General features: G+C 41.5%; 1 protein-coding gene and 1 long non-coding RNA gene across 2 annotated transcripts; one reads left to right on the plus strand and one right to left on the minus strand.

Moving 5' to 3' along the window:
- Positions 1-370: 370 nt before the first annotated feature.
- LOC4352600 (amino acid transporter AVT1C) lies at positions 371-4,229 on the minus strand. Its single transcript, XM_015764051.3, has 12 exons — positions 4,066-4,229; positions 3,656-3,915; positions 3,178-3,575; positions 2,443-2,657; positions 2,317-2,340; positions 2,046-2,226; positions 1,639-1,858; positions 1,375-1,510; positions 1,117-1,279; positions 971-1,014; positions 799-861; positions 371-680 (listed from the first exon to the last, which is right to left on the minus strand). The coding sequence occupies exons 2-12, from the start codon at positions 3,904-3,906 to the stop codon at positions 591-593; spliced, it is 1,785 nt and encodes a 594-aa protein (XP_015619537.1). The 5' UTR covers positions 3,907-3,915; positions 4,066-4,229; the 3' UTR covers positions 371-590.
- A 10,175-nt stretch (positions 4,230-14,404) lies between these two features.
- LOC136354804 (uncharacterized) lies at positions 14,405-15,984 on the plus strand. The gene is made up of 3 exons (XR_010738605.1): positions 14,405-14,712; positions 14,828-15,006; positions 15,287-15,984. It is a non-coding gene; the product is annotated as an uncharacterized lncRNA (long non-coding RNA).
- Positions 15,985-16,013: the final 29 nt, after the last annotated feature.

Genomic DNA, 16,013 nt, shown 5'->3' on the forward strand with positions numbered 1-16,013 from the left:
GGAGTCGCCGAGTCGATGTATGACTCCCCCAACCAAACTAGCTGCTAGGACGTACTCCTAAGTAGACATGCATACTCCATCCATCCTATAAAAAAACTAAAGTAATACTGGATGTAATACATCCTAGTATATTAATATGGATATCATTCTAATCACATCCAGTACTAAACTGATTTTTTTAGGACGGAGGTATAGTAGACGTGAGTGTAATCCTCAGAGCTACTACTACCTCGAAATTTTCCAATGAATGACACTAAATAGTTGTCACTCTACTATGATTTACATTTTGTCTTTAAAAACTTGTCACTCTAAAGCACCCTTTTGTCCTACCAATCATCTCCAATTCATATATATTGTTCTAGAGAGAATAAAAACTGGCATTAAGTGATTCTATATGGAATGAGAACTGGGTTCTGGACTGTTGTTGCTATTACGTATTCTGGACAACAACAGATACCATCTTACAGTAAAACCATCATCCATACAGCTTTACTGCCAAAAATAAGGAACAAATACAAAGGAATCGAAAAATGCCGGTCCAATCCAAAAGAATCTGTAACAGCTACAAAATGGATCATTCGTGCGTCCTACTATCTGCTTATCATTTGGCTAACAGAAGTGTACGATCCAACGCAGGCGCACAGGATGCCAAGCAGTATGATTGTTATGCATAAGACAACCTGAAAGGAAGAGAAAAGTTATAGCTTGTATTAGTAGACAGCGCTAGCATTTTCAGGACTAAAAATATTTGTGGATCTGTTGGTGCTTTTTTTTTTATCTGCATCATGAGTTAATTACCTCCCACAATGGTGTTGAACCCTTCTTGATAGAGAGATAGCATGCGCATGGGAGGATCAGGGCCTGCAAATGCAATTTGTGGAGCAAAATATCATAGTAAGTTTCTGAGTGATTTGATCTGTTAAACAAAGTAATAAGTAATGCAGAATTTTAGGTTAGTCAGAAAACTCACCACGAGCATTGTGAAGACAGATCCAAGCAACGCCATCACCAGTGCTGCAGCACAAGTGGGTCAAGAGTAGCATTAGCATGCATGATGTTTTGGAGTTAATTTCATCAATTATCAAAGAACTAATATTCAGTTAATAAACTACTCACCAAAGTATGGAAATGTCAAAGCTACAACAACAGTTGAGGCGACAAGAGCTGTCCTAACACACATTCCAACTTGGTAAGTCTGCATCCTTCTAGGTAGAGCCTCCTCTATCGACAGGGCGACCGGTGTTAATGTCAAGGCATACTTTGTGTATGGGTTTATAATCTGAAGGAAGAAAAAGATCAATTATGGTAATGAACATCACTGCATTGAATTTTGACGCATTAGCATAATACTAACTATCAAGAGTTTCATCGTACCGTCATCCCAATGGCGATTTTGGAGGGAATAAATTGCTGTGGCATGTTCAGAGTGAATTGTGACATTGTGGACTCGCCAAACATCAGAAATCCTGCGACAGCGACTCCAGCATATACAAACGTGACTACTATGAAGCTGAAACAGTAGAGTATAGTATATATTAGCACATATACAATTGACAAACTGTAACAGACACTGTACTAAATCAGGGTACAGGAAACAGTACTGTAGCATTTCATTTGTCTAATTTAGAACTTTATTACCAGAACAGCAGTACAAAGGTGAACTTTGGGCGTTCCTCCATCGACGAATATATGTTCGGAAAAACCGAGTGCCCTGAGTAGCAGTATCCATACAGGCCAAGTGCCACAGGAAAGTGGGTCAGATTCAGTGCAGTTCCACCAGGGTGGAACCCAACTCCTTCCCCAATCCCAACCCAGAACAAACAAACAATTACTGTCGTCGTCGCAATCACGCCTCCCGCTGTAAATGTTCCACAAGAAAATGGTCATGAGAAGCTCATAGTTCATTCAGAGATTAACAATAAGTGGAAATTACAGTGCATTTCTATTGTCCAGACCAAAGAAAAGATGGAGCTGACTTATGAACATATAGCATTAGCTTTGGAAGAGTAGATCAATCATGTGCAATGTCTGGTGTTGTTACTTACCAGAAAGATAGGAGAGGAGTCTGAGGTTCTTAAGCCAAACTGATGGTAGAATTGCCAAGGCCATTGTGATGGCGAAGAGATTGTGCGCGTTCAAGTAGATTCCACCAAAAGCTAGATCTGCAGACGGAAATACTGACGACAAACTGTCACCTAACAGCGTGATGTACTCCACACCGCATGCCTGCAAATATAAGATATCAGTATTCTCATGTATAACAATGATACATGAATGAACATGACCAGGTAGTCTCAGAATTCTGTGAGTACTTACATATAGCTCTAGATAAAGAACAACCTGAAAAAAGCGATCCGCACATTCAGATGTATTATACAGTAAGGGACGAAGGAAGTAAATTTTGCGAAAACTGTTTTCTCAAATGAGTCTGGAAATACACACCGACACGAATATCCGTCCGTAAATACCAAACGCAGCTTGTCCTATATCTGGATATGTGTCAATGCTCGGTGAACTGTCTATGCATTTCTTCAGAAGCAATCCGGTGTAGCAAGAACAGCAACCCAACAAGGGCAGCAGGATCAGGCTTAACCATCCACCTTGTTTGATTCCGTAACTTGTGGTGAGAATTCCAACTCCACACAGAACATTAAGCCCTGCAAATCCAATAAAGAAAGGAAGATTCAGAAGCAAATTTGTGAGAATTAGCAGTCCCTGTTAATCAAACAGACACATGAAAAATTCATCAGGCCCTGTTAATCAAACAGACACAGAAAAATTCAGAAACAAACTACTGGGGGCAATATATCCATAAATCTGAACCAAACTCCGTAAATTGTTTAGAACAGTTAGTGATATTCACTCAAAAAGTTTTCGATGGTATATTTTTTTTTTGGAAGACGGAAGTACACACCGACTGACCGACGCTCCTGCATTAAATCCACAACATCAGTTTTATTTTCAAGAATTAATTCTGCGGACGAAATTAAATTAAATATTGCTACCTCAAAGTATTTTCAAAAGTGGATTTACTCAGGATTGTTACTGAATTGAACTATCGCAAACAAACAATTGGACTTGACAAAAGGCGAATTACAAATTTGCAAAATAACACAAGATCAATTCATCGGGGGCATTCCAGTATGAACAATTAGCGAGGTAATTAATTGAACTCACCATTGAGGATGGCTTGCTTCTGCCCGCACCTGGTAGACGGCGGCGGCAGGTCGATGTAGTTGGATCTCAGGCACGCCGACGACGGCCTCGGCAGCGGCGGCGGCACCACGGACTCCCCCTGCAGCGGCGGCGGTGGCGGCCGCGCGCGCGGCGGCAAGCTGTCCGCCGAGTCCCTCACCGGCGGCCCCGACGCCGTCGACAGCTGCGACAGCGACGACGGCGGCAGCAGCGGCCTGGAGAGCGGCAGCGACGAGCCCTCCTGCCCCACCGCGCTGCTCGTGGCTCGCTTCAGGAGGGAGCTCCCCACCGCCGCCAACCTCCCCAGATTCGGGCTCGCCGCCGTGATGATCGAGCTCATCGCCGGCGACGGCACGGCGCTCATCATGTCAATCGATTGCCTGCAAAAAAAAAAACAAAAAAAATCTCGTCTGAAAAATCCGCGACACCGTCGGAGATAGTCAGATAGATCGATACCGACCTGAAGCTCTGTGGCCACGTGCCCCTCTGGTCGTCGTCGTCGTCGCGGGGCGCGCGGCGGCCATCGCCGACGACATCGTCGTCGTCCTCGTCGATGTCGTCGACGCTGGGAGGGTCGCTCCGGTCGGAGAAGGAGCCCGGGTCGGACGACGGCGTGGAGCCGCCGTCGCGGTCCGCCTCGAGATCGTCGTCCTCATCTCCGATGAACAGCAGCGATCTGTCTCCGTGCCCCATTTCCTCGTCACGATCCATCTCACCTCCCTACCAAAAAAATCCACAACCACATTGCTCGACTCAAACCAAACCAAACCAAACCCTCGCGCAAATCAAATCGAACGAGAAAAACAAAGAAGAGAGGTCGATCAAACAAACCAACCGAGCGTTCATCCACATCGATCCATCTATCGTTACCTGGCGGGCGGATCGGTCGATCGAGATCAATCTGCTGCGCGAGCTTGGGACGGAGAGAGACGCGCGCGCGCGCGAAGCGAGGCGAGGAGGAAGGAGTGGTGGTTTTGTTGGGCTTGCCTCTCGCTCCCTCTCTCACGCGCGCACGCACCGCCTTTTTATACTGCATGTGATGAGGGCGAACCCTAAAGAAGAGGAGGGGAGAAGAGATCGAAGAAGACGACGACGACCAGATTTTTTTTCTCCCTTTTTTTTTCTTTCATTTTTTTCAATAATGCTCAGTATCGGTCGACCGGGGGAGGGAGAAAATCGGTCACGCGCACCCCACTAGACCCACTCACTTGTCCCTCCTCTTGTTCGATAAAAGATACTTCACCTAGTCTACTTATAATGTTTCATTATGTATACTTATAATGTTTCACTATGGATACTTTTAATGTTGCAGTGAATTAAAATATTCTTTTGCAACAAATCACCCAGATATTTTGTAAACCCTCTATTAAGGGAATTCGTTTCATTTTTTATTCCACCAAAATTGTTTCACTTAGTGTACTCACAATGTTTCACTATGTATAGATCAAATGTTGCAGTGAACGAAACATTATTTTATAACAAATCACCTACATATTTTGAAAACCCTCTATTAAGGGAATTCGTTTTATTTTTTTCCACCAAAAAATGTTTCACCTAGTGTACTCATAATATTTCACTATGTATGGATCATATGTTGCAGTGAACTGAAACATTCTTTCGCTATTTGCTGAAACATTGTTTTTATATAAGGTGAACCAACGCCCGATTTAAACGATTGAAACATTTTCGATCTACTTAGTGAAACAATTCCGATATACTAGGTGGAACATCGTGCAACATTTAAAATTAATTCAATAATAAGCTAAAAAAATTTCGTCGGAATATATCTATGTGTGGTCTTGTTTTGAAGATTTAATTGCAACAAATTTAATGGTGCAATCGGATCATGATTTGGATAAATAATTTAAGAGAAAAATTAGTTTAAAGTGATTTTCCACGAATGCGTAGCACTGATGTCAACGCCCGATTTTTGAATGCCTGGATCGGGCGCCCGATTCTAAGTCTCCTCCTTTTTTTTCTTTCGACGAACACAACTGTTTACACGGAGTAACCTGTTTAAACGCAAAAATAGGAATTAAGTTGCTACTAGTAAATAGTAATACTGTTGCCCGTGATGGAATATCCTTCCAAACAAACTGCATGTGGGGTATACGCCATGTACCCTTTCTGTGTCACTGGCAGATGGGCCCCACTTCCCGCATCATGTCCCCCGCTGCATGAGGGTACAACACGCATGTAAGTTCGTATGTAAGTTCGTACGTGGGTAAAGTTGATTAATCCGCAAGCTAGCAATTACAATTGCAAATTGCAAATAGTAGTATCGTGCTTGAATTTAGCCTTTTTGCTTCGTAGATGATCTGGATGTTTGGAACGAACTTAGATTTATGGAAACTTGTTTAGTTTAGCCTAATTAGTTGGCTGACATAAATGCAGCCTTGATATGGGTTTTCTACTCATATACAACCAGTGACATAGCATAAAAATACAAAACATTGCTCGAGTAGAACTCAACTAATGAGATATTGATTTTCTAAAAAAATATTTTATGGTGATTTAATATAATTTAAACATGATTATAGAGACAAGCCTAGGGTTTAAGCCTAAGCTGCCTTAGGCTTGCCTCTACCCATACAACATGAGAAGTTAACGGTGAAAACGGTCGAAATTGATTGGTTTTTCTTTACATGAGAAGTCATGATCATTCTCTACACTATGGTTTTTCTTTTTCTCCAAATTTGTAATGCTCCCTTGAGTTTAATTCATTTTGAAGTTAGGAGAATTAAATTCAGTACTCCCAACATCAAAGAAATTTGACTGGAAAGAGGTTATATTAGACATATAAGAAGTTGAATTATGTGAGCACATATGTTTCGGTTATGTATCAATTAGAGAAACAGATAATTCTTTCCAGAGACACCGGATAGTGCAAAGAAACATGAGTATAACCATCATGCATCTAGTTATGGATATTCTTCTCGTGGGATGGTATCCAAACCGGCTAGATTGGAATCATAGTTTTCTTTTCTTCCTTTCATCCATTTGAGACCGTTACTATTATCTTAAGTGAGATACCGGTCTCAACCTTCACTACGAGAAGACTAAAGGAGACATCACACCCTCGTATAGTAATGACAGCTAGGTGTGAGATGAGCTCTGTTTCTGGCTATGATAGGAATGCCCAAGCTACTCCTTGCACATCTCTTGACTATACATGGGAAAAACAAACATGTCATTTACATCCAATAATGCACTTTATTATTTTCTTGTCCTCGCATGACCAATGAGGAAACATGGTGGAAAGATGGAGAGAGATCGAGAGACCCGCGCGCGCGATGCGAGACGAGGAGGGAGTGGTGGTTTTGTGGAGATTGTCTCTCTCTCTCTCTCTCTCTCTCTCTCTCTCGCGCGCGCGCGCCGCCTTTTTATACGCGCATGCGGTGCGGGAACCCTAAAGAAGAGGAGGGGAGAATAAATCGAAGGAGACGACGACCAGATTTTTTTTCTCCCTTTCTTTTCTTTTATTATTTTTGTTTCTTTCCACGAACAGAAAGATAATACGTGTACCTGTTTACACGGAGTAATAACATGTTTAACCGCAAAAGAAGGAATTATGTTGCTAACTACTAAATAGTACTCTCTCCTTCCCAAATTGATCATCATGTAATGGAATTCAAAAGTTCTCAAATTGATCATCATATAACCGTATGGATATGGATTCATCAGAATACAATTAATGTAGCATGGGAGAATGTGTGCATGCTAAGGTGTAATTGGCATGGTGTTTTGATCGATGCATGCATTGTGGGAGAATGTGTGCATGGTGTCTTGATTGATGTTATTGAAATTATCGTTGGTCTTGGTGCATAAATATATATAATGATCATTTTGGGAAGGAGGGAGTAATGTTGTTGCCTGTGATGGAATATCCTTCCAAACAAACACTGGGGTATACGCCTTGTACCATTTCTGTGCCACTTACAGGTGGACCCACTTACCTCATCCTGTCCCCGTTGCATATATGTGCCTTGTCTCTCTCACGCGCACGAGCGCCGCCTTTTTATATGTGCATGCGATGCGGGAACCCTAAAGAAGAGGAGGGGAGAAGAGATCGAAGGAGAAGACGACGACGACAACTAGATTTTTTTCCTCCTTTTTTTTTTGTTTCTTTCAACGAACAAAAGAGATAATACTGGAGTACCTGTTTACACGGAGGCAACCAAAAGAAAAGGAGATTCCTTGTTTAAAAACGCAAAAAAAAAGGAATTTAGTTGCTAAGTACTCCGTGTAGTGATAAAGTTAGTAATGCAGTAATGTTGTTGCCCGTGATGGAATATACGCGGTGTACCCTTTATGTGTCACTGATAGGTGGGCCCCACTTCCCTCATTTCGTCCCCGCTGCATGAGGGTACATCACGCGTGTATGTTCGTGGGTAAAGTTGATTAATTCGCGAACTGGCAATTACAATTGCAAATTACAAATACTAGCTAGTATCATGCTTGAATTTAGCTTTTTTGCTTCATAGACGATCTGGATGTTTGAAACAAACTTAGATTTAGGGAAACTTGTTTAGTTTAGCCTAATTAATTGGCTGACATAAATGCAGCCTTTATCATGGGTTTTTTACCCATATACAACCAGTGACATAGCTAAAAGTTATAAAACCTATTGCTTGGGTATGACTCAACTAATGATGAGATATTGGTTTTCTAAAAAAAACATTGTATTTCAAACCGCCGTAATGTTCTTTTTTTCCACCTATTCGGCACATTAGTTGCCATCTCCTAGTTGTTTGTTTTCTGCACTTGTAACCCCATGCATTGTACTTTGTTTTCTCTCCTTCTAATATAATCATCAATTCTCTTGCCTTTTTAGTTCAAAAAAGAAATTGTATGGTGATTTAAGAGATTTAAAATGTGATTATGGAGACAAGTCGTCTAGGACTTAAGCCTAAGTTGTCCTAAGCTTGCCTCCACTATTTATACAACATGAGAAGTTAATGGTGAAAATGGTTGGAATTGATTGAAGCCACTGTGACGATCGTCCTCTATGTTTTTTTTTCTTTCTCCAAATTAGTAATGCTCCCTTGAGTTGATTTCATTGAGAGAATTTAGGACAATTAAATTCAGTGCTCCTAACATCAAAGAAATTTGACTAGAGAGAGAGAGGGGTTATGTTAGACATATAAGAAGTTGAATTATGTGAGCACATACGTTTCGATTATGTATCAATTGGAGAAATAGTTAATTCTTTACGGAAACACCGAATAGTGTAAAGAAACATTATCCAAGAGTATAACCATCATGCATCTAGTTAGGGATATATTCTTCTTGTGGGATGGCATCCAAACCGGCTAGATTGGAATCCTAGTTTTTTTTTCTTCCTTTCATCCATTTGAGACCGTTACTATTATCTTAAGTGAGATATCGGTCCCAACCTTCACTACGAGGAGACTAAAGGAGACATCACACACTTATACAGTAATTGCAGCTAGGTGAGCTCGGTTTCTGGCTATGCTAGGAATGCCTAAGCTACTCCTTGCATATCTCTTTGACTATACATGGGAAAAACAAACATGTCATTTATATTCAATAATGCACTTTCTTATTTTCTTATCCTCGCATAACTAGAGAGGAAATGTGGTGAGCCTCAAAAAAAAAAAGAGAGGAAATGCGGTGGCAAGCATGTGTGCCCACGATATATAAGGAAGGACTTGTCCAATCTTAACGCCCTCTCTAGCCATGCATGGTCACATGAAAGTTCACCATTCGCTATTGTCGCGCCAACTAAGAGGTACTAAGAGGTGGAAGAGTGTGGGAAGTGAAAGGGAAACAAGGAAAAGTTAAATTCCAAGGTAATTAGGACAAGAAAACGGTTCAATTGCTCTAATCAAGATTCATGTCAATGGATCTCATTTATTTCAAAATCAATGTCTTAGGACATGTTTGGGACAACTATAGCTCTAGCTCTACCTCTTATAGAGATGGAGTCCAGCCAAATAGTTTCAACTCCACTTAAAATGAGAGTGGAGCTGGGTAAAGCGTTGTCACAAAATGAAATAGAGAGGTAGAGCTGGGTTTATTAGGCCCCGTTTGGCACAGCTCTAGCTCCCAACTCCAACTTACCTGGAGCTGGAGTTGTGCCAAACGGTACAGATTCTCCATTTTTTGGAGCTGCTCCACAAATTTGTACTACGTGGGTGGAGCTGGGTTTTTGTTACTCCACAGCTCCACTCCAACTCAAAAGACCCACTACCCTTTAATTTTTAAGTGTATTTACGTAAAAATGCCACTGAACTACCCCTTCCTACCCCTCTCCTAGCGTTCTCTCTCCTCTCCATCTTCCTCAATATCCTCCTCCAGCGGCCGTCTGTGGTGGCAGCAGCGACGTCTGTGTCGGCGGCAGCGAGCGTGGGCCGCGGCGCTTCGGCAACGGTAGGCGGTGGTGGAGGGCGGCACGTGGTGGCGTCGACGGCGGCTCGCGGCGTCGGCAGGCACGGGCGGCAGCGTCGGTCTGGGCGGTGGCGCGTGGGTGGCGGCAGCCTAGGCAGCGCGCGTGGGCGGTGGCGTCGACAGGCGGTGGACCGACGGCGGCGGCTCGCGGCGTCGACAGGCGACGGTCTGGGCGACAGCATAGACAGGCAGCGGCGGCGTGGGAGCGGCGGCGTCGACAGGCGGCGGTGGCTCGTGGGCTGACTGACGGCGGTGACTCGCGGGCTATCCGGCGGCGGCAACGGCAGGGTGATGCCTACAAGGTGTTCGATGAAATGACGACGAGGGATGTGGTGGAGTGGAGTTGAGTAATCTAGCTAAACACTTTTTATACCAACCTCAGCTCTTATAGGAGCCAGCTCTCACTGGAGTTGGAGTTTAGGGTTGGGAGTTGGAGTTTAGAGATCTACTAAACATGGCCTTTTAGTCTACTTCATATCTTCACTCCTAACCCAACTCCTGAAGCTAAAATTAGGAGTTGTAACTCTATCAAACATATATTTATTACTTCATGGATTCAAAATAGTAGGAGAACAATATCCTAACAAATATTTGACCGTAAAGCTAGCTAGATGGTGCAATACATTTTATATTCATGAACAAGAATATTCAAATGGAGGAGAGTTTGCCTTTGTATAAAGCCATTTTAGGGTGTGGACCAAAGGTTTTGTTTTGATTTGGATTTTTCTCTCCAGCAAATGCTATCAAAATTGTTACTACTATTAGTTTAGGCGTGAACGGGCACTCAAACGGCCTATTCACACCGTTCATCATTCAAAGCACGAAATAGAAACATAAACCAACTTAAATCTGAGAAATATTTGTTCATCAACCTTGTTCTCAACCAATTATACGTTTGAACGCCAAAAGGTTAAGCTGTTTTTTCATGTATATCTCAGGTAAGTTCTAAAGAATTTAAAACCATGTGAAATCTCACATATATTTGCACTCCAAACATACGCGCCAACGTTATTGTTGGAGCATCTTCGTTTGTGTAAATAACCTCATATATATCTTCTTTTTTTTTAGGCTTAACCTCGTATGGTTTGATACGTAACTGTACTCCTCTCCCACAAAGAGACAATGGTGAAATTAGTAGAGGGTAGAAATGACCAAAATACCTCTCATTATTGAAAAAATAGTAATAATGATAGATAGGTAAAGAGTATTTAAGAGATAAAACTTGTTATATGGGCTGGGGTAGGTAGGAGTGTAGAAATTGGTTTTCCGTGGGACAAAATTCAATTAAGTAACTCTTTTGCAGATAAGCCCTCACACACTCTACAAATCACATCTCGATCTGCTCCCTCTCCCGTCATGAATGGGACGGGAGCACCTGAGGTGGGGCCCACCTTCCCACTTCTGCGGCTGCATATGGGCATGACACTAGCGACACTGGAGCATGACAGGGCCCAACCACCGTTGGACCCACTTGTCATGGGGATATTTGATTAATTACTTCCTATGTAACAAGTGACATTGAGAAAAAAAAACCCATGGTTCATATGGTGGTGTATGCTGCGTGATGCATGCTTTGCTGGTGTAATCACTCGACGATGCTAATTTGGTCGTATTTACATGCAAATTTTTCCAGTGATAGTCAGAAAAAGGGCCCCACTTGTTGAATGGTGATGCCATAATCACTTTGCTCGTGCATGAAATTTAGCTTTGGTTTGTAGATAATCTCCGCATGATTGGAACCAACTTAGATTTATGGGTACTTATTTAGTTTAGCCTAATTAATTGGTTGTGACACACCAATGCAGCCTATATTTATGGATTTTCTATCTATATGGCTAAATGACAAGTTAAGGTGTGAAACGATCGGTATTCATCATAACTATGATGACCATTCTATAAAACTATGGTTTTCATTCTACAGATCGGTAATGCGCCCTTCAGTTAAATTCATTTGACGTTGGGAGAACTAAGTCTAGAACTCGCAATATGTAATAAATTTGACTACCAAAAGCCTATGTTGGACATAATAGAAGTTGAATTTTGTGAGAAAAAAATAGTTTCTGTTATATATATATATATATATATATATATATATATATATATATATATATATATATATATATATATATATATATATATATATATATATATATATATATATATATTAAATTTGTTTGGTGCTCCATGGTGCCCGGGCACCATTGTTAAAATTGAGTATATACCCAATTCAAATAAGTATGAAACTTTTTCAATTACTTAGGTATTAACATTAACTACTTTACTAACTAGTTTAAAGCAAGTTTGAACTGAATTTGAACTTGTTTTTGTTAGATTTTGATTCTAGGTATATAGCATCCATACATATAATTTGTTAGGTATGTAATCATGGATTGTGAAATAAAGTTAAATTTGAGTTGTTTTGTTGATAAGTATAGGTATGAATCAAATTATTATAACTAGGTATATACTCACAATTTGAAAATTTTAAAAAATTTGAGTGATTTTGTGCATTAGATACCATGGTGCCCGGGCACCATGGTGCCCCATATGAGTGTCATATATATATATATATATATATATATATATATATATATATATATATATATATATATATATATATATATATATATATATATATATATATATATATATATATATATATATATATATATATATATATCAATTATAGGAGTGGATAATTCTTGTCGGAGACACCGAATAGCGCCAACAAACATGATCCAAGAGTATCTTCCGCATGCATCCGGACAGTTAGAATTATTCTTCTCGTTATCTCTCGGGATGACGACAAAAATTGGCCTTAGATTAGGACGTTTGTCGGATCCCTAGTTTGTCTTCTTCGACCCATCCATTTGAGATCGTTACTATTATTTTGAAGAAGCTAGATACGTACTGATCCTAACCTCCATTGGGAGGATACTAAAGGAGACATCACCCTTTTGTATTGCAATGTTTGCTAGGTGAGCCGAGTTGAGTTGGCACCGACATCTTGGGGTGTCTAGTTGTGTTAGGATTGTCCCCTGATTTACTAGCATTTCTCTAGTGAGGATATCTGCGGACGAATAAATATGGCATTTCCATTCAATGCACTTTCATTTTCTTGTGCTTGCATGATAGTGGAGGTATTGTGTCCGATCTTAGCACCTCTAACCATGGCCACATGCGAGTTCACCATTTGTTACTGTCGCGACAACTAGAAGGTGGAGAAATGTGGTGTGAAGAGAAGCATGGAAAAGTTGAGTCCAAGGTGAATATGAAAAGAGGCTGGTTGCTCTAATCAAGATTCATGCCAATGGATCTTATTACAAAATTAATGTATTCTTACTAATAGGAGAACAATAGTCTAACAAATATTTGAACGTCGAGCAAATGTGGTAAGTACATTGTATATTGATGAGCAAGAAACGTTCAAATGGAGGAGAGATTGCCTTTGTGATGCCGTTTTAGGGTGTGGATCGGGACAAACGGTTGTTTTGATTTGGATTTTCTCGCTAGCTATCTGTCAAAATTGTTTGCTAGTTTAGGCGTGAACTTCGAACCATATTATGATCGGCCGATTCACACTGTTCATTAATCAAGGACGAAATAGAAACGCAACAAACTTATTAGCTCTGAAATATTTGTTCACCATTTAATTGGTATTCAACCAACTACGTTTGGAATGCCAAAAAAAAATAATTAAGCTGTTTTTCATGCAAACTTCTGAAGAAAATAACATGTGAAATCTTTGCATGCACTCCAAACAAGTCTCCACACGCCTAAACTTTTTTTTTTAATTAGAGTATCTTCATGTGTGCAAATAAGCCCATATATATCTCGTTCAATTAGTTTAGTTCACATGCCGGCCCGTAATTTATACTGTACTCTCCATCTCAGATTTTGGAGGGATATTATATATCCTAGGACTATGAATCTGTGCAGGGAGTCTGTCCAGATTCGTAGTCCTAAAATATGTCACATCCTTCTAAAATACTTTATATTATGGCACGGAGGGAGTATTTGGGAGAGGTTTGTGATGCTTTAAGTGTAACTCATTTTTGCAAATAAGCCCTAAAACACTCTACATATCACATCCCGATCCGTTCAGCCAACACCCCTCTCATGCAGGGGAGGGAGTACCTGAGGTGGGCCCCACCTTCAGCACGAGGTCACGCCAACACCCGCTACACTACACAATGACATGTGGGCCCAACCATCGTCGGGACCCACCTGTCATCGGGATCAATTTCTTCTCTGTGCTACGTGCACGCGTACGTTGCTGGTGTAATCACCCTGATGCTAATTTTGGTGCTAACCAGCAAATCGCTTGCTCCCACCAGAACGCAGCCCGGGGCCCCACATGTCAGTAGCCACCGAGAAGCAGAATATACCTCCATACTGACATGGTGGCCCCACCCGTCAGTGAGGGACAGAAACAAAATCGCACGGTGACAAGCACCCAAATATTTTCGGATGCTTGAGTAAAAGTAACTGAAGGAGATGGTCTATGTATATCTATATGATGAATTTTAATATTTATAAATACAAATAAAATTTAATATAATATTTATATCCATCTCCAACCATTAATACCAGAGCTACCTAACAACACATAGGTACATAAATATCCGGAACCCCAGGGTTGTTCCTGAAAAAGATGCGCGCCTGAGAAGGATACCCGCCGCGGCCGATCTGGACCGTCGGATCGAGATCGGACGGCCCCGCACGCGCCACGCAGCCCCTCGCCAACTCGGACTCGGTATAAAACGCTCGCTGCGTCAGTCTCCTCTCCTCCACCTCCTCCTCTCTCCTGCTCATCATCGCCATTTCCAGCGCTCTCGCCTCATCACCACCTCGCGTCACTGCTCGCCTTGCTCGAGAGAGAGATCGAGAGAGATCGGGCGATCTGGTAGCTCCTAGCTCTTGCGGTTGAGGTGTTCTTGTGGGGGAGGAGGAATCCGGCGGTCGTGTTTCCAGGCGGCGGCGGCGGCGGCGTTCTGGCCGGAGTTGGGGGAGACGAGCGAGCGAGGCGGCGGCGGCGTGGTTGATCGATCTTGGGGTTGCTTTGCTTGCTTGCTAGATTGCTGTTTGGATCTTTGGATGAATCACGTGAGGATTTTTATCGGATTTATCTTCTTCTTTTTGTTTTTGTTTTGGTTTTGTTTTGGGGGGAGTGAGTGATTAATTAACCATTTCTTTGTTTTATATGTTCTTGTTTTGGCAGGGAGTTCATCTCGATTAGCTTTCGTGAAGGTTTGATTTGTTTGGGGGGATTTTAGTAGCAGAACAGCTTGAAAAGAGAAAAGGGATTTTTAATTAGTAGCAGAACAGCTTGAAAATAAAGCTCGGATTATTTGTCTGGTGTTCTTTCTAGCTTGTTACTGATCAGTAAAGATTTGCCAGGTATATATGTATAGTTATTAATTAACCACATGTGTGTGTACATATGTTCAGTTTCTTTTTTTTTTTTTTCACGGTTGCATATGCATGCTCAATTCTCATGGAGTTTTTCAGAAAATATATTTAGATCGATCCCTTTGATCTATTTATCCCCTTGATATATAACTCAATTAAGTTTCCATGTTTAGTTAATTTGGAGTAGTGTTTTCAACGAATTCCTTGCTAGTTTTGGTTGGTTAATTTCTAATTAAACGCTGTTCCCTTTTGCTTGTTCTTGGCAAAGCTATAGCTAGGGCTTTATAAATACAAGTTTCTCTTACTGCCATGGCTGGTCACCAAGGAGGAAGCAGGCCACTTGATCAGTTCTTCGACCGCATGGAGACGATGAGCGAGCTCGGCTTCGTGGGGAGCGACGTCGACGACGGCGAGCACGGCGGCGGCGGCGCCGCCCCATCGATGTGGGACAATCTCGCCGGCGGCGGCGGCGGCTCCGCCGTGGCAGCTACTACTCCGGCGAACTTGCTGCAGCAGCAGGTGAGGTCCAACGAGATATGCACATATCCATCCTTGGTAGCCATGCTTGCTTGCTCGCATGCATGGCGTCATCTTCTATTGGCTGCATCGATCTCGAATTATTACTTTTTCTTTCTCTTTTTGTTTGGGGGAAATTACCTTTTTCAGTTCAGTTACAAAACAATACAAATATGCCAGCTGATTAATTAATCTTTTTTTTGTTTTGCTGGTAGTATGTGCTGTCAAATTTATTGTGCTAGCTGCATGCTGTTTTTAATCATCGTAATTTGTTTTTGGAAGCATGCGATTAAACAGGTATAGCTAGTAAGCTAAGATAATCTGCTGCTGGTATGCATGTGTGCTAAATTAAGTTCATCTCTTATTTTTCTTCCTTTGCATATTTGACCGTTAATTTTTACACTTTAACTATTTGTTTTTACTTACTTGGCTTACTTCTTTCCAGTTAGACCGGCCTATATATTAATTAATTATATACA

This window comes from Oryza sativa, chromosome 12 (assembly GCF_034140825.1).
Source record: "Oryza sativa Japonica Group chromosome 12, ASM3414082v1".
NCBI lineage: Eukaryota > Viridiplantae > Streptophyta > Magnoliopsida > Poales > Poaceae > Oryza > Oryza sativa.

Excerpts from the sequence above, each read along its gene's own strand:
- LOC4352600 (XM_015764051.3), bottom strand. The coding sequence starts at position 3,906 with ATGGATCGTGACGAGGAAATGGGGCACGGAGACAGATCGCTGCTGTTC. Across the intron at positions 2,658-3,177 it reads GAAGCAAGCCATCCTCAATG|GGCTTAATGTTCTGTGTGGA; the intron begins GTGAGTTCAATT and ends TTGGATTTGCAG. Across the intron at positions 2,341-2,442 it reads ACGGACGGATATTCGTGTCG|GTTGTTCTTTATCTAGAGCT; the intron begins GTGTGTATTTCC and ends CGCTTTTTTCAG.